This window comes from Somniosus microcephalus, chromosome 1 (assembly GCF_052327205.1).
Source record: "Somniosus microcephalus isolate GS21.2 chromosome 1, FLI_Smic_1.0, whole genome shotgun sequence".
Classification (NCBI taxonomy): domain Eukaryota; kingdom Metazoa; phylum Chordata; class Chondrichthyes; order Squaliformes; family Somniosidae; genus Somniosus; species Somniosus microcephalus.
Genome location: NC_140987.1, coordinates 336,529,049 through 336,548,280, shown reverse-complemented (window position 1 = coordinate 336,548,280; position 19,232 = coordinate 336,529,049). Strand labels below are relative to the sequence as shown.

The 19,232-nt window shown below is 47.2% G+C and overlaps 1 protein-coding gene across 1 annotated transcript in view; it reads left to right on the top strand.

Moving 5' to 3' along the window:
* Positions 1-19,232, top strand: part of LOC147124921 (sodium- and chloride-dependent neutral and basic amino acid transporter B(0+)-like) — a 93,408-nt gene that overhangs the window by 22,853 nt on the left and 51,323 nt on the right. The window contains exons 5-6 of the mRNA XM_085988530.1: positions 1,946-2,078; positions 17,526-17,666. Coding sequence (XP_085844656.1) covers positions 1,946-2,078; positions 17,526-17,666 — 274 coding nt within the window. The remainder of the gene's footprint in view (positions 1-1,945; positions 2,079-17,525; positions 17,667-19,232) is intronic.

Here is a 19,232-nt window from a genome sequence, read left to right as displayed (position 1 = left end):
AGGGCTCAATCCACCAATGTCTGAACAGCTTCCTGTTGTCCTACAGGAACGTGCCGCATGCCACATCCAAAACTTCCCCCGCTTCGCTCATGATGAAGAGGCAGTTGCGGACAAGTTTTGACTTACTCAAACCTCCAAGGGCAGAACAGGTTGTCCATTGTCAACAACAAGCTCAAGTTGAAAAGAGGGAGAAAACAGCCAAGGAGAGACGGTTTCACCCTGGAGAGCATGTCTTAGCTCGAAACTACAACACTGGACCGAAATGGGTTCCTGCTATGGTGATCGCGCAGACGGGCCCTGTGTCTTACACGGTTGAGACTGCCGAGGACGTCGTCTGGAGAAGACACACAGATCAACTGTTGCTAGGAGCAGAGACAGCCACAGAGGCTCCAACGCCTGGTTGGCCTGAACTGTTTACGGATGATACCGCAAACCAGCATCCTTTGCCACAGTGCTCTTCTCCAACACGGGAAGTCATTCCACCTGTGCAAACTCCTGACTTTCGACTGACATAGGTACCTTCTCCATCCAGGCCTGTGTCAATGCCTACTGCTATGGAAGCCAGTGATGACCGCCGGTATCATGTCAGAGAGCGGCGGCCTCCAAGATTCTTGGATCTGTAGGCTTAGTGACTTACCCACAAGACTGGGGCAGAATAAACCCCAGGGTAAAGTCAGGGTTTGAGGCAGTCTACCTCTACCCTTGATTAGTTGAGTGCATTGAAAGTAACTTACCTGTTGAGGAATAATGTGGACCTTTCATTTAAGAGGGGAGGAATATGTTATGTATTGTGTGTTCTCCTCCTACCTGTGGTGGCGCTGTCACAGCAGATAAATGCTTGGGTGTTCTCTTGGTTAAGTTTAGCTCTCTTTGTTCGGAACTCGTCAGAACTTTCCTTTCCTTCCTGAATAAAGCACTTGATGTTTGAATCTCTGGGTTCTGAGTTCTAATTGTGTCTAGGTAGAAAGATACCGACACAACAAGGAATGATCAGAGGGCTGATGGAGGTGGGGTGGGGGGGTTAGGAATGATCAGAGGGCTGATGGAGCTGGGGTGGGTGTTAGGAATGATCAGAGGGCTGATGGAGGTGGGGTGAGTGGGTTAGGAATGATCAGAGGGCTGATGGAGCTGGGGTGGGGGGGTTAGGAATGATCAGAGGGCTGATGGAGCTGCGGTGGGGGAGGTTAGGAATGATCAGAGGGCTGATGGAGCTGGGGTGGGGGAGGTTAGGAATGATCAGAGGGCTGATGGAGCTGGGGTGGGGGGGTTAGGAATGATCAGAGGGCTGATGGAGCTGGGGTGGGGGAGGTTAGGAATGATCAGAGGGCTGATGGAGCTGGGGTGGGGGGGTTAGGATCAGGGTTCGATTGAGCAAGAGGTGTCCGGAGCGGATTGGGGACCGGAGGGGGTCGGAGGACCTGAGCATCATTGGAGGGCCAGAAGGAGTTTGGGGGTGCCAGGAGTAGGAGGGACGAGGAGGAGGAGCAGTGTGGGGTGCGGGGAGAGGCAGACGACACTGGAGGTACGGAGAAGCTTGAGGCGGTGTACCCTCTTGGGGGTGATCGGAGGCCTCATGGGGGGGTCTCCAATCACGGGGGTGGGTTAGGTAGGGAAGCTGGATCCAGGAGTTAAGCATGAAGCCTGCGAAACCCAAACAGCTACAGTTACATGTAAAATGGAGATAAAGCTGAGGCAGCCAGCCTCATTATAATATTTCAATGGATGATCTGCCTCCTGGGAGTGGGTTGGCTGCCTGCCCCCCGTCCTGTCTCTGTTCAAACGGGTTGCAGGCGGGTTCTGGTCAGGATTTAGATTTTTAGTACTCCCACACGACCCCAACCCACCCGTTCTTTTGGGTTAAAATTCCTCCCATTGTGTCTGATAGTGATTGTGTGTAATAAACAATATTCTTATGTAACATTGTTTCTGTTGTCATTTTATTTAGTAAAGTGGTTTTACGCCGTACAAGTTCAATGGATGAGACTGGGGAGGTGGTCTGGCATTTAGCTCTCTGTCTGCTTCTGGCCTGGCTGATAGTTGGGGCAGCGCTATCGAAAGGAATCAAATCTTCAGGAAAGGTAAAACGATTGGTGATGAATAGTTAAAACTCTGGCGACAAAGTACAGATTTCTGCAACAATTAAACTAGAATTTATGAATCATTTGTGAAGTGGGCTGGTTTATCTCACAGGTGATGTTAACAGTGACTCTTTGGGGAGAGTGAGATCCATAATTTATGAGCACTGCAGGCCTGAGTGAGATCTGAAGATCTTTCTCCTGAGTGAAAGAACAGCAGCAATTCCCCAAACCCCTGAAATGAGCCCCTCATTCTAAGGGTTTCAGTCGCTGATACAGGACTTTGGGTGAATTTCCAATTGCTCTGGAAGGCTGGGCAGGGCTGGCTAAGTGTGAGCAGATTAGGAGCATGGTTTTATTTGTGTATGTAACCAAGCCTATGTAACTTGAGTTTTCCCTGTGTCCTTTCGTGTGTGCGTTTTGGCTGCCGCTCCGGAGCGGAGTCCATCACATCTATTTCCAATATTTCTCCCCTTTTTTTACTTCTTTTCTCGTTACCTCTCCTAAACCCCTCTCTCTTGTCATCATGCCTCATTTCATTTCTCCCCTCTCGGGTACTCTGCCATCCCAAGTCCCTACCCCAGCTCTTCAGCACTCCTCGACCCTCCTACTCTCCTGCCGCCATCCCAGGCTTGATTCCCTCTTAGATAAGCTTCCCTCTGTGCCTCTCTTGGCATTCTTCAAAAGGCCCATCATGGCACTCGTCGCTGCCTCCTTATGAGCAGCATCCCCAAATGTCCCATCCTACTCTCTCGTTGACCTTCCGGCCCTACGTGTCCACTGGGAGCTAATCTTGCCAATCTCCTTCCCGTCCAACTCAACCATCACAGTGCTGACCCTGTGAACGCGGCCAGTGGATCAATTATCACCGCCTCTCTCTGCATCTCATTCCACAATGTCCGTTCATACATGCACAAGGCCTTTGCCATCCATGAGATTATTGTGGATGATTGCATCGACATCATGGCCTTGACGGAAACCTGGCTGAGAAGTGATGACACCTTACCCCTAAATGAAGCCTCCATGCCTGGCAATACCTTCCACCACTTGCCCCGCTCAGACCGATGCAATGGCGGTGTGGCTCTTATCACCAAATCAGACCTTGGTCTGTCCCCGTACTCCCCTGGCACTTTTTCCTCCTTTGAGAACCTCACCTTGTTCCACCCCCTCGCCTCTCATTTAAAATCCTAGTTCTCTACCGCCCAACCAGGTACCATAAGAATGTTCTCACTGAGCTATCTTCACTGCTTTCCTCCCTCAGCCTCTGCACCGAGTGACTTCTCATCCTCGGTGATTACAACCTCCATCTCAATTCATCATGCTCTCTCTCCTCTGAGTTAACTGCCCTTCCATCCTCCCTTAATCTCTCCCTCATATCAACTCCAACCCATATTTACGGCCACCTCAACTTTGCCATTTCACGTGGCCTCGCTGCTCTTATTGTTTCAATTACAGATAAGGCCATCTCTGATCACTTCCATGTATCGCTGTCCACCCACATTCCCCTTCCCCCTCCCAACTCTACTTCTTTCTGTGTCCACCCCGGGAAAAACTCTCCCCCACTTCACTTACAACTGCACTTTCAAAATCCCAACTCTCTGTCCTTTGGCCCTCCATTCACCAAGACATTCCAGCAGCTATTAGTCTGCTCAACCACACTCTCACCTCCACCTTTGATGCCCTATTCCCATTAAATCAGTACTCTCTCTCTCCCTGGCCTTTCCCCCTGGTACGGCCCTCATCTCCATTCCCTTATGTCCAAAGGACGCAGACTTGAATGGATAGCGCGGACAACTGGTTTTGCTATTCAACACCAGATCTGGCTGGACCATATAAAACACTATTGGGTCCTGCTCTCGTCTGCCAAAACTACTCATCCTGGAATGCAAAGATAGCCCCCAGCTTTTTTCTACTGCAAAATATCTCCCCTGTCTCCTCCACCCTCCCCTCCAGCAACAAGTGCGAGGAGTTCATGAACTTCTTTGCCACTAAGATTGAAACCATCTGATCAGCTGCCTCTGCTTCTTCCCACTCTTTCCCTGTCGCACCGGGCCAAACGTCCTCTAAAGTTCCCCCCTGATCTAGCCTTGAACTTGCATCTTTCCATGATCTCATTGAATGGCGGAGCAGGCTCGAAGGGCCGAATGGCCTACTCCTGTTCCTATCTCTATGTTTCTCCAGTTTCTCTGCTATCTCAGCTCATGCTCTCTCCGAGTTCCTCTTGTCCATGAGACCCATCTTCTGCCTGCTCGACCCTATTCCCACTGAACTGCTGACCACCCAACTTTCCTTCCTGGCTCCCATGTTAGCTGATATTGTTAACCGTTCTGTCTTCTCGGGTACTGTGCAGCTCTCTTGCAAATCTGCCGTCATCACCCCTCTCCTCAAAAAACAACCCTTTAACCCGCCATCCTTGCAAACTACCATTCCATCTCCAACCTTCCTTTTCTCTTAAGTCCTTGATTGTGCTGTCACCTTCCAAATCCATGCCTATCTTTCCGGAACTCCATGTTTGAATCCCTCCAATCAGGTTTCCACCCTGCCACAGTACTGAAACGGCTCTTAAAGCCACAAATGACATCCCATGTGACTGTGACAAAAGTAAACTATCCCTCCTCGTCATTCTCATGGTTGACCACACCATCCTCCGCCAATGCCCCTCCACCGTCGTCCAGCTGGGAGGGCCGGCCCTCGCCTGGTTCTATTCTTATCTATCCAGTTGTAGCCAGAGAATCAACTGCAATGACTTCTTTTCCTGCTCCTCCACCATTACCTCTGGTGTTCCCTGAAGGATCTATTTTTGGCCCCCTAATATTTCTCATCTACATGCTTTCCCCTTGGTGACATCATCCGAAAAAACATCGATTTCCATATGTACGTTGATGACACCCAGCTCTAACTCAGCACCACCTCTCTCAACTCATTCACTGCCCCTAAATTATCAGACTGCTTGTCCAACATCCAGTTCTGGATGATCAGAAATTTACTCCAACTAAATATTGGGAAAACCGAAGCCACTGTTTTCGGTCCCACCAAAAGCTCCAGTCCCCAGCCATCAACTCCATCCCTTTCCCTGGCAACTGTCTGAGGCTGATCCAGACTGTTTGCAACCTTTGTGTTATTTTTGATCCCGAATTGAGCTTCCGACCACATATCCGCCCCATCACTAAGACCGACTGTGACCCCTGGTTCTGGACTCCCCCGCCATCAGAAACATCCTTCCTGCATCTAGTCTGTGTAGTCCTGTTAGAACTTTATAAGTTTCAATAAGATCCCCTCTCATTCTTCTAAACTCTAGCGAATATAAGCCTAATCAACCCAATCTATCTTCATATGGCATTCCTGCCATCCCAGGTATCAGTCTGGTGAATCTTCACTGCACTCCCTCCATGGCAAGAACATCCTTCCTCAGATAAGGTGACCAAAACTGCACACAATACTCAAGGTGTGTTCTCACCAAGGCTCTGTACAACTGCAGCAAGACATCCTTGCTCCTGTACTTGAACCCTCTCGCTCTGAAGACCAACATACCATTTGCCTTCTTAACCACCTGCTGCACCTGCATGCTTACCTTCAGCAACTGGTGCACAAGGACACCCAGGTCTCATTGCACTTCCCCTTTTCCCAATCTATTGCCGTTCAGATAATAATCTGTCTTCCTGTTTTTGCCACCAAAGTGGATAACCTTGCATTTATTCGCATTATACTGCATCTGCCATGCATCTGCCCAATCACCCAACCTGTCCAAATCATACTGGAGTTTCTCTGCATCCTCCTCACAGCACACACGCCCACCCTGCTTTGTGGCATCTGCAAACTTGGAGATATTACATCTAGTTCCCTCGTCTAGATCATTAATATATATTGTGAATAGCTGGGGTCCTAGCACCGATCCCTGCGGTACCCCACTAGTCACTGCCTGCCACTCGGAAAAAGACCCGTTTATTCCAACTCTTTGCTTCCTGTCTGCCAACCAGTTCTCTATCCAAGTCAGTACCTTACCCCCAATCTCTAATGCGGGACCTTAGCGAAAGTCTTCTGAAGGTCCAAATACACCACATCCACTGGTTCTCCCTTATCTATTTTACACATTACAACCTCAAAAAATTCCAGTAGAATAGTCAAGCATGATTTACCTTTCGTAAATCCATGTTGACTTTGTCCGATCCTGTCACTGTTTTCCAAGTGCTCTGCTATTACATCTTTTATAATGGACTCTAGCATTTTCCCCACTACCGATGTCAGGCTTACTGGTCGATATTTCCCCGTTTTCTCTCTACCACCTTTCTTAAATAGTGGGGTTAAATTAGCTACCCTCCAATCCATGGGAACTATTCCAGAGTCTGTAGCATTTTGGAAGATGATCATCTAGTATTTCTAGGGTCACTTCCTTAAGTGCCCTAGGATGTAGATTATCAGGCCCTGGGGATTTATTGGCCTTCAATGCCATCAATTTCCCTAATACCATTTCCCTACAATTACTGATATCATTTAATTCCTCCCTCTCATTAGACCCTATGTTCCCCAACATCTCTGGAAGGTTATTTGTGTCCTCCTTTTTGTGAAGAAGGAACAAAAGTATGTATTTAATTGGTCTGCCATTTCTTTGTTCCCCATTATAAATTCCAGGGAGAAGGGGAGTAAAGAACAAAGGGAAGGTCTGTGATAGGATGGCAGGCAGGAGAGATTGACTGACAAAAGGGATGATGGTGCAAGGCAAAGGAGAAGTAATGGGACAAGTTAAGAAACAAAAGATGACTCCCTGCCCCTGCTTAAAAATCTCTCTTCTCTAAACTTTTCCAGTTTTGACGAAGGGTCCCCAACTCAAAACGTTTCTCTCTCCTCGATGCTGCCTGATCTGCTGAGTGTTTCCAGCATCTTCTGTTGCTTTTTGTTTGATAATACTCCTTTGAAGTGACTTGGGATGTTTTACTACGTTAAAGGCATTATATAAATACAAGTTGATGTTGTGTTGCTGTTGAGTGAAATTAGATTTGTCTGGATAATGAGAATGGCAAAGAAACTCTAGGAGTAAATGTGAAGAGATAAATATGTTCCTCACAGCCTGATCTATTATTTTGTTTAAATGTGTCACTTATCTGAATGTGAGATATCAATAAGTTAGAATAATATTGTGCTGTTTAAATTCAGTTACAATATGCAGCTCAGGGTTAAGTATACCCTTCATGTAGTCATTACTCCTCCAATTGTCTGTGCTGCCTTTCTTTAGGAATTTATGTTAGTTTTCCAGTTAATTCAGGGGTTTGAGTAATTTGGGTCGATTTCCATTGTGTGCCACCACCTAGTAGATATTTGAGTCATAGAGTCATAGAGTCATAGAGTTTTACAGCACAGAAAGAGGCCCTTCGGCCCATCGTGTCTGCGCCGCCCATCCATCCCTGTCCAGTCTAATCCCATTTTCCAGCATTTGGTCCATAGCCTTGTATGCAATGGCATTTCAAGTGCTCATCCAAATGCTTCTTGAATGTTGTGAGGGTTCCTGCCTCTACCACCCTTTCAGGCATTGAGTTCCACATTCCAACCACCCTCTGGGTGAAAAAGTTCCTCCTCAAATCCCCTCTAAATCTCCTGCCCCTTACACTGAATCTATGCCCCCTTGTTATTGACCCCCCTACTAAGGGGAAAAGTTCCTCTTTGTCTACCCTATCTATGCCCCTCATCATTTTGTACACCTCAATCAGGTCCCCCCTCAGCCTTCTTTGCTCCAAGGAAAACAACCCCAGCCTGTCCAGCCTCTCTTCATAGCTGAGGCGCTCCATCCCAGGTAACATCCTGGTGAATCTTCTCTGCACCCTCTCCAAAGCAATCACATCCTTCCTATAGTGAGGCGACCAGAACTGTACACAGTACTCCAGCTGTGGCCTCACCAGCGTTTTGTACAGCTCCATCATAACCTCCCTGCTCTTATATTCTATGCCTCGGCTAATGAAGGCAAGTATCCCATATGCCTTTTTAACCACCTTATCTACCTGTTCCGCTGCCTTCAGGGATCTATGTACATGTACACCAAGGTCCCTCTGACCCTCTGTACTTCCTAGGGTCCTACCACTCATTGTGTATTCCCTTGCCTTATTTGTCCGTCCAAAATGCATCACCTCGCACTTTTCAGGGTTAAATTCCATTTGCCACTTTTCCGCCCATCTGACCAACCCGTTTATATCGTCCTGTAGCCTGAGGCTTTCCTCCTCACAATTTACCACCCCACCAATTTTCGTGTCATCTGCGAACTTACTGATCATACCTTTTACATTCTCATCCAAATCATTTATGTAGATCACAAACAACAAGGGACCCAGCACCGATCCCTGAGGTATCCCACTGGACACAGGCTTCCAGTCACAAAAGCAACCTTCGACCATCACCCTCTGCCTCCTGCCACTCAGCCAGTTTATGATCCAACGCGCCAAGGCACCCTGGATCCCATGGGCTCTTACCTTCTTGACCAGTCTCCTATGCGGGACTTTGTCAAAAGCTTTACTGAAGTCCATGTAAACCACATCCACAGCATTTCCCTCATCCACCCCCCGAGTCACCCCCTCGAAAAATTCAATCAGATTTGTCAGACATGATTTACCCTTGACAAAGCCATGCTGACTATCCCCGATTAATCCTTGCCTCTCCAAGTGGAGACTAATTTTGTCCCTCAGAATTTTTTCCAATAATTTCCCTACCACAGATGTTAGGCTCACTGGCCTGTAATTCCCTGGTTTATCCCTGCTACCCTTCTTGAATAATGGTACTATGTTAGCTGTTCTCCAGTCCTCTGGTACATCCCCTGTGGCCAGAGAGGTTCTGAAAATTTGTGTCAGAGCCCCTGCAATCTCCTCCTTTGCCTCCCACAGCAGCCTGGGATACATCTCGTCTGGGCCTGGGGATTTATCCACTTTTTGGCCTGCTAAAACCGCTAGCACCTCCTCCCTCTCGATGCTAATATGTTCAAGTATGTCACAGCCCCCTTGCCCGATTTCTATGTCTACATCGTCTTTCTCCATAGTGAACACAGATGCAAAAAATTCATTTAAAACCCCGCCTACATCATCTGGCTCTACACACAGATTGCCACTTTGGTCCCTAATGGGCCCTACCCTTTCCCTGGTTATCCTCTTGCCCTTAATATACTTATAAAACATCTTAGGATTTTCCTTTATTTTGCTCGCCAGTGTTATTTCATGGCCCCTCCTCGCCCTCCTAATTTCTTTTTTAAGTATGCCCCTGCATTTTTTATACTCCTCTAGGGCTTCTTCCGTCTTTAGTCTTTTGTAACTGCCAAAAGCCCCCCTTTTATTTCTAATGCATTTTTGTATATCCCTTGTCATCCAAGGTTCCCTTTGCTTGTTGGTCCCACCCTTGACCTTTACAGGAACATGTTGGCGTTGTACTCTCTCTATTTCCCTTCTGAAAGTCTCCCACTGTTTTGATGCGGATTTTCCTATAAGTAGCTGCTCCCAGTCCAATTTGGCCAGATCCTGCCTTATCATATTAAAATCGGCCTTCCCCCAATTTAGAACCCTTATTTCCGGGCCGTCTTTGTCTTTTTCCATGACCACCTTAAATCTCACCGAATTGTGGTCACTGTCGCCAAAATGCTCTCCTACTGACACTTCCACCACTTGCCCGGCTACATTCCCCAGAATTAGGTCCAGTACCGCCCCCTCTCTTGTAGGACTTTCTACATGTTGGCTCAAAAAGCTCTCCTGGATGCACTTTAAGAATTCTGCACCCTCTAAGCCTTTCACACTCTGACTATCCCAATTTATATTGGGGAAGTTGAAATCCCCCACTATTATTACCCTATTATTTTCGCACTTTTCTGAGATTTGCCTACATATCTGTTCCTCTATCTCCCCCTGACTGTTTGGGGGCCTATAGTAAACTGCAGTAAAGCGCAGTAAAGCACAGTAAAGTGCAGTAAAGTAAACTACTGTATATCACAGACCTGCAGCCACACATGGTCTGGGAAGTTATATTCTTGTCACGCTCCAGCCTTGGACACTATTTGTCTGTAAGTACTTGAGAATGTTATAGATGGTTAGTGTACACTATATTTTGCAGAAAATGTTTAGTTTGTAACTTTTCTCTGTAAGCAAACTTACACAGCTAGCCGTGAAGTGCTCGCTCTCTGTCTAGCTGGTTAACTTGTAGCTGTATTTTGATGCACTGTGTACAGGGCTAATTTAAAGAGAATGCCTTTAGTTTGCTAAATGTATATTCACAGTAAGCTGTGTTTCCACGTGTTTTGGTAAGTTACATGCCAAATGTACTGTGTTGCTCAGGCGTACCTAAATTTGTGTATGCATATCAGTTATGTGCTTGTATACTAATGTGTGCTTCCATTTCTGTATTGTATTTCAGTTTCACAATAAGAATCTTTCAGTAAAGCCTTACAAGAAAAGTCAAGCCTTGTGATTTTTATGGGAAGATATCAAATTGTTAGCTACCTGTCTAGCTCTGCATAGGAACGCGCTGCAAGGGCAGAATAGTGAAAAGACAACAGCACAGCGGGCTCAAGCACAAGAAGATACCACTCAGCTACCATGAGTCTACGCTCAGGAAGACAATATACCATAGAGGACGTCAACCAGCCAACCGAGAAGCATGAGCCTCTTCGAGCAAATGATGCCAAGTCACAGTCCTCTAAAGCATCCTCTAGATCATCTCGGCGGTCCAGCAGACCGTCGTCATCGACAGCTTCAGCAGCCGCCAAAGCACATGCCAAGGCAAAAGCTGCCCAGGCTCAATTGTCCTTCGCTGAAAAAGAAGCTAGTGTGATGAAGCAGAGAGCTGACCTCGACGCTAGTGTGATGAAGCAGAGAGCTGACCTCGACGCCAGTCTCCACATTCTCCAAAGCCAGAGAGCTGCCGCTGCCGCTGAAGCTGAAGCTGCAGCTTATGAAGAAGGTGAGGAGAACGAAGGCGGGGAGCACAGCCATGAAGCATATGTTGTAGAACAGCACCTCAGTCCAGTGCAATGTACAAGTGAGTATGTCCAACAACACTCCAAATTGTTCTTCAAGGAAACATCCAGGTATCTCGACGCAGAACCAACTACTCACCACAGTAACAAACAGCCTGTTTTCGGAGACACTGAGCTTAAAAGAGAAGAAACAAGTAAGACTTACCTGCAGAGACCTCCACAGCACTTGACTAATCCAGCCAAGCAGTCCTCACCCGAGCCACAAGGTGCACAAGACCTCGCTAGGTACCTCATCCGCAGAGAATTGTTAAGTTCAGGTCTTCTAGAATTTGATGACCGTCCTGAAAATTATTGGTCATGGAAAGCGTCCTTCCTGAGTACCACCAAGGACTTGAATCTGTCAGCCAGAGAAGAACTAGATTTGATGACATAGTGGCTCGGAGCTGAGTCGTCAGAACAGGCGAGGAGAATTCACTCAGCGCACATCCGCAATCCCACAGCAGGCCTCAACCTGGTTTGGCAACGTCTCGAAGACTGTTATGGGACACCAGAAGTCATCGAACACACACTGCTTAAGAAGATTGAGGACTTTCCGAAGCTAACCAACAAAGATAATGTCGAGCTTCGAGAACTGGGTGACATTCTCCTCGAACTGGAGTGTGCTAAGGGAGAAGGTTACCTGACAGGCCTCTCGTATTTGGATACAGCTCGTGGTGTAAACCCAACAGTGGAAAAGCTCCCCTACAACCTTCAAGAGAAATGGATAGCCAAGGGATCCAAGTACAAGGAGGACTACGGAGTGGCATTTCCTCCCTTCTCTCTCTTCTCCAGGTTCGTCCAACAACAGGCAAAGGTGAGGAATGATCCAAGTTTCACTTTCTCCACCTCCAGCAGTTATGCTCCTTCGAGAACAGAGAAACCCACAAAGTACAGCAACAAAGCCTCTGTGAGCGTGCACAAAACAGATGCTCCAGCCGAACCCTCAGTCAACCAATCCAGTTCTGCTGGGAATAAAGTGGATGACCCAGATCGTCAGTGTCCAATACACAAGAAGCCCCACCCACTCAAAAAGTGTTGAAGCTTTAGAGGCAAGCCTATTGATGAGCGCAAATCATACCTGAAAGAGAATCGCATCTGCTTCAGGTGTTGTGGGTCGACTATGCACATGGCAAAAGATTGCAAGGCGACAATCAAGTGCTTCGAGTGCAACAGTGAAAAACACATCGCAGCCCTGCATCCAGGTCCTCCTCCTTTGACCACCGAGAGTGCTGCGGTTGACAAAGAGGATAGCGGGGAGCAAAGCGAAAGCGCATCTTCTTCAGTCACCTCCAAGTGTACAGAGGTTTGTGGAAATGCAAGCAGCCCACGCTCATGCTCCAAAATCTGCTTGGTTAAAGCATATCCTGCAGGGAGAAAGGCGAAGGCAATCAAGATGTACGCAGTGCTTGATGAGCAAAGTAACAAGTCTCTAGCGAAGACAGAATTCTTCAATCTCTTTGAAGTCAAGGCCAGCGCAGCTCCATACATGCTAAAAACCTGTTCAGGGACAACAGAGACTATGGGTAGGAGAGTTGGCAACTTCATGATCGAGTCCATGGATGGGAAACTACAGCTTCCCCTCCCCACCTTAATTGAGTGTGACATGATGCCAGATGATAGGACGGGAAATCCCTCCCCAGAGGTCGCACGCCATCAGCCTCACCTACAGCCAGTTGCCAACAAGATTCCAGCTGTGGACCCGGACGCTCCAATCCTCCTGCTCTTGGGAAGAGACATCTTAAGGGTGCACAAGGTGCGTGAGCAAATCAACGGGCCCCACAATGCTCCTTATGCGCAGCGGCTTGACCTGGGATGGGTCCTCGTGGGTGGAGTTTGCCTGGGAACAGTCCACAAACCAACGGATGTCAACGTCTATAAAGCAAACGTGTTGCACAACGGTCGCACATCCTTTCTCAGCCCATGCCCAAACAGGATCCAGGTAAAGGAAGACTACGATGGCATGACGCCGCATCATAGGTCAACCTCCTCTGCCTGTGAGGAAGAGGCAGGCCTCACTGTGAGCACAGACAGCCTAGGATGCTCAGTGTTTGAAAAGTCCAAGGATGATGACGAGCCAGCATTATCCATGGACGACAAAGCTTTCCTAACCATCATGGATGAGGAGGTTTACCAGGATGATGGACACAGCTGGGTGGCACCCTTACCATTTCACTCTCCCAGACGCCGTCTTCCGAGTAACAGGGAACAAGCTATCAAGCGCCTCTGCTCACTCAGGAGAACACTGGAGAAAAGGCTAGAAATGAATGGCCATTACATAGAGTTCATGCAGAAGATGCTGGACAAGCCTGCTCCACCTCTGGAGGAAGGTAAAGAACACTGGTACCTACCAACATTCGGTGTGTATCACCCACAAAAACCAGACCAGTTACGAGTTGTGTTCGATTCAAGTGCTGAATGTGAAGGAGTGTCTCTGAACGATGTACTCCTCAGCGGCCCAGACTTGAACAACACCTTGTTGGGAGTTCTTCTGCGGTTCAGGAAAGAACCTGTAGCCCTGACAGCAGATGTGCAGCAAATGTTTTATTGCTTCATCGTCCGAGAAGACCACAGGGACTATCTCCGCTACCTGTGGCATGAGGACAACGACATCAACAAGAATGTGGTGGAGTACAGGATGAAGGTCCACGTGTTTGGAAACAGCCCTTCACCTGCTGTGGCCATCTACTGCATGAGGCGAGCCGCTCAGAAAGGTGAGCAAGAATATGGCTCCGATGCGAAGCATTTTGTTGAGAGACAGTTCTGTGTTGACGATGGTCTTACCTCGGTTACCACACCTGAAGAAGCAATAGATCTCCTGACAAGAACCAGAGCGATGTTGGCAGAGTCCAACCTGAGACTACACAAGGTAGCATCGAACAGTGGACAGGTGATGGAAGCCTTTCCTGCAGAGGACCGTGCTAAGGATCTGAAGGATTTGCACCTTGGAGTGGATCCTCTCCCCCTTCAACGGAGCCTGGGGCTCTCCTGGAACCAGACAGCTTCTCATTCCTGGTGTCCTGTGAAGAAAGGCCATTCACACGGAGAGGTGTCCTGTCCACAGTCAACAGTTTGTACGACCCTTTGGGGTTCGTAGCTCCCATAACAATACAGGGAAAAGCATTAGTACGGGAACTCTCATCTGATCAGAGTGAGTGGGATGCTCCACTCCTCCCAGAAAAAGAAGCAAAATGGAACCTATGGAAGGAGTCCTTGAAGGCTCTCGAAGACCTGCTCATAGAGAGGTGCAACATTCCAGTCTCGCTGTCTTCAACACAGAGAAGAGAGCTGTGCATCTTCTCAGATGCTTCCACAGTAGCAATAGGAGCTGTGGCCTACTTGAGAGCAGCTGACACCGACGGGAAATACCATGTGGGATTCATTATGGGGAAGTCCAAGTTGGCCCCTCGGCCTGCCCACACCATTCCACATCTCGAGCTTTGTGCAGCTGTGTTGGCTGTTCAGCTGTACGAGTTGATCAGAGACGAGATTGACGTCGATGTGGGCGCCGTCAAGTTCTTCACGGACAGCAAGATTGTACTTGGTTACATCCACAACTCCACAAGAAGGTTTTATGTGTATGTTTCCAACCGGGTGACTCGTATCAGATGATCCACTCACCCTGACCAGTGGTGCTACGTCCCCACGGACCTGAACCCTGCAGACCATGCTACCAGGTCTATACCAGCAGCACACCTACAGCAAAGCAGTTGGTTCTCGGGCCCCTCTTTCCTGTCTAATGTCAACACAGAGGAGACTCCTGAGTCCAATCCCTTCACCCTTGTGGAGCCTGAAGCTGATACTGAGATTCGGCCTGAAGTTACGACCCTGGTCACCAAAGCCTCAGAATCTCAGTTGGGCTCACAACGCTTCGAGCGATTCTCAAGCTGGAGAACACTCTGCCGAACCACAGCCCGACTCATTCATGTAGCAGCATCCTTCAAGGGGAATTCGGACAATGTAGAATGCAAAGGATGGAAATGTTCTAAAGAAGTATCCAGCACAAGTGAGTTTTCACAAGCCAAAGGTGTGATCATTCGCTCTGTCCAGCATGATGCCTTCAAGGAGGAATTCAAATGTCTTGAAGAGGGACAGACATTCCCCAAGCAAAGCCCACTTAAAAAGCTCAACCCAGTTACAGATGAAGATGGTTTGCTTCGGGTCGGAGGGCGCATATCATCCGCAGACTTGTCAAGAGAAGAAAAGCACCCTCTGATCATCCCGCACACCCATCACATTGCCACACTACTCGTGAGATACTATCATGAGCAAGTGGCTCACCAAGGACGACACATAACAGAAGGAGCTATCCGAGCAGCCGGATACTGGATAATCATGAGCAAGCGTCTGGTTTCTTCCGTTATCCACAAGTGTGTTACCTGCCGCAAGCTACGAGGGAGGTTAGAGGACCAAAAGATGGCAGACTTGCCCGCCGACAGACTCACTCCAGAGCCTCCATTCACCAGCATGGGCCTTGATGTCTTTGGGCCATGGACCATCACGACGCGTTGCACAAGAGGAGGTAGTGCAGGCAGCAAGCGCTGGGCGGTGCTCTTTACATGCATGTCTACCAGAGCTGTGCACATTGAGCTGATTGAATCCATGTCAACAGACAGCTTTATCAATGCCCTGAGGAGGTTTTTCTCAATCCGTGGTCCAGCCAAACTTCTCCGCTCCGACAGAGGGACTAACTTCGTGGGTGCCTGTAAGGAGTTGGACATCCACATGGATGATGCAGCGGTAGGAAGCTACCTCCAAAAGGAAGGATGCACGTGGGTATTTAACCCCCGCATTCATCCCACATGGGTGGTTCATGGGAGAGGCTCATCGGTGTTGCCAGGCGTATTCTGGATGCTATGCTGCTTCGGACGGGACCTACTCATCTCACACATGATGTCTTGAGCACTCTCATGGCTGAAGTCATGGCGATCATGAATGCCAGACCCCTGGTGCCGGTGTCCACCGACCCAGACATGCCTGCAGTCCTCACCCCAGCGATGCTCCTGACTCAAAAGATGAGTACTATTTCAGCCCCCTCTGGAAACTTCAACATAGCTGAGCTGCACAGGAAGCAGTGGAAGCAAGTCCAGTGTCTTGCAGACACTTTTTGTAGGAGATGGAGAGGAGAGTATTTGTCCACCCTACAGAGCCGTAGGAAATGGACAGAAGACAAGCCAAATGTCAAAGTGGGAGATCTTGTCTTGCTGAAAGACAGCCAAGCACACAGAAATGGAATGGCCAGTGGGATTGGTTGTCAAAACTCTGCCGAGCAGGGACAAGAGGGTCCGCAAGGTGGAGTTGAAGATTGTCAAGGAGGGGACTGTCAAAGTGTTTCTGAGGCCAGTCTCAGAGATCGTAGTCCTCCTTTCTGAAGAAACCTAGAGAAAGGATTCTGAGTATGTTTGTAGCCAAAGGACGTTTTCTTTAGGTTTTATTTCGTATCTGTAGTGGTACAATGGAATTGTACCAAGCGGGGAGTGTGCTGCCTTTCTTTAGGAATTTATGTTAGTTTTCCAGTTAATTCAGGGGTTTGAGTAATTTGGGTCAATTTCCATTGTGTGCCGCCACTTAGTGGATATTTGGTACCTAGCAACTGCAGTAAAGCGCAGTAAAGCACAGTAAAGTGCAGTAAAGTAAACTACTGTATATCACAGACCTGCAGCCACACATGGTCTGGGAAGTTATATTCTTGTCACACTCCAGCCTTGGACACTATTTGTCTGTAAGTACTTGAGAATGTTATAGATGATTAGTGTACACTATATTTTGCAGAAAATGTTTAGTTTGTAACTTTTCTCTGTAAGCAAACTTACACAGCTAGCCGTGAAGTGCTCGCTCTCTGTCTAGCTGGTTAACTTGTAGCTGTATTTTGATGCACTATGTACAGGGCTAATTTAAAGAGAATGCCTTTCAGTTTGCTAAATGTATATTCACAGTAAGCTGTGTTTCCACGTGTTTTGGTAAGTTACATGCCAAATGTACTGTGTTGCTCAGGCGTACCTAAATTTGTGTATGCATATCAGTTATGTACTTGTATACTAATGTGTGCTTCCATTTCTGTATTGTATTTCAGTTTCACAATAAGAATCTTTCAGTAAAGTTTACAAGAAAAGTCAAGCCTTGTGATTTTTATGGGAAGATATCAAGTTGTTAGCTACCTGTCTAGCTCTGCATAGGAACGCGCTGCAAGGGCAGAATAATGTTCATCACAGCCTGATCTATTCTTTTGTTTAAATGTGTCACTTACCTGAATGTGAGATATCAATAAGTTAGAATAATATTGTTCTGTTTAAATTCAGTTACAATATGCAGCTCAGGGTTAAGTATACCCTTCATGTAGTCATTACTCCTCCAATTGTCTTCTGCTTCATTCTCTGCTTTGATTACAATCCTATTAGTTTTCTATTCAATTGGATTCAATGCTGTAAATGTTGTACCAGCAATACAGGAAAATCTAACGAGCTACTCTCCATGGTCAGGTGGTGTATTTCACTGCGACATTCCCTTATGTGGTTCTGACCATACTTCTGATCCGAGGAGTTACCCTGGAGGGAGCCTATAAAGGAATTGAATTCTACATTGGAAGCCAGTCAGACTTCTCCAAACTGGCTGATGCTGAGGTAAACACACCAGGATAATCCACAGAATTTAGCTGTAATTTTCAGTCAAATTGCTTCATCTTTCTGTTTTATTTGTTTCCTGGGCCTTTGAGATATTCAGTTAAAGGCCCGAGTGTTGCTTTTGGATTGTTCTTCACTGAAAGGAAAGATTTCAGTCACTGTATTTTGGTTCAGGGAATCATGAGAAAGTTTTACCTGAATCCTTGGAATAAGGACTCATGTTTAATGGTTAATGCATGGTGGTGGGGGGAGAGCTTCGAGAGGGTGGTTGGGGTGATGTGCGCCCCTACTGTGCGGACCAAGTGATATACAGGGTAGACGTCACCGGCTTGTTGGAAGAAAGACAGACCAAATAATTGGAATCACAATGGTTTATTCAGGCCTGGGGAGAACCTCTCACGTCGCTGCGTGAGTCCAACTCCACCGATATCCTAGCAACGTTCACAATTATGCAAAAATCAAACCCCTGCGCTAGGGGCGGGTGCAACGCTTATCAGCATATACAGAGTTATTGCTAAATGGCAATTATAATCCATGACATTTCATCCTTCCTGCCGCCTACAGATCACAGTTCTGTTATCAGTTGGTCCTGTCACCTGCTGTGACTGCGGGTCTTATCTTAATTCCTTTGCAACCGTCCATTTACCTCTAGCCAGGTGGTTTGCTTGTTACATGTTTTCTTAAGATAACAGCCCTCGTTCAGTCTGTGCAAAGCACAGACTTTTGACCTTGTCTCGGGTTGCTTCTGCAAAGCAAGCACGTTCTGATTAGTCCCACCATACTGTGATGTAATGGAACCCTGTTGTGAGTTTACGAACAAATGAATTCTTAGGTATGTTATCTTGTATATGTGCTGCCTCGCCTGGCCGAGCAGACATCCTCCCCAATCTTCCCACAAGTTGCTCTGCAGTTTAATTTCTCAGCATTTGAAGTCACTTAATCAGGTTTTTAAAGCTTAGCTGGGTAAATGCAATATACAGACCAATATATCGTTTAACTCATGGTATGAATTAACTCATTACCTCCACCTTGTACATTGGTGCTACATTATACATATTTTAACATAAAAATTAAAGTATTACTTCAGTCCCCCCTTATGGCCCATTGGTCACTTTGACCCAATATGGCCAATATGCTACAGTTTAAGATTGTTTACTGTGAGTAACGTCGCCCTAGTGGTACCAAGCCAGGGTGTCTAGTACTCATACTTCCGCAATCCCAAACACAGTTTTCATAATAATTCTTCTCACGCCCTATCCCTTTTGTTTGTTGGTGGTTAGCAACAGTGTTTCTTTCTCTCCTTCCTTCTTTATTTGTTTGGTTACGGCTTGTGCTAGGTTTTGGTTCTTTCGCCACCGGCAATATCCACAAAGTAAGAACAAAAGGATCATTAATATGGCACCTTGCACAACTACCAATACGTGTGACATGATCCTTATCCAGGGGTGTATATCGACATTTAGCCCCCAGTTCCAGATCTTATTGTACCAAGGAGTTTCCGCTAATGTGGTACTAATGTCTTTTTGTTGTTTCTTTAAGTCTTCTTCTATTTTATGATAATACTTT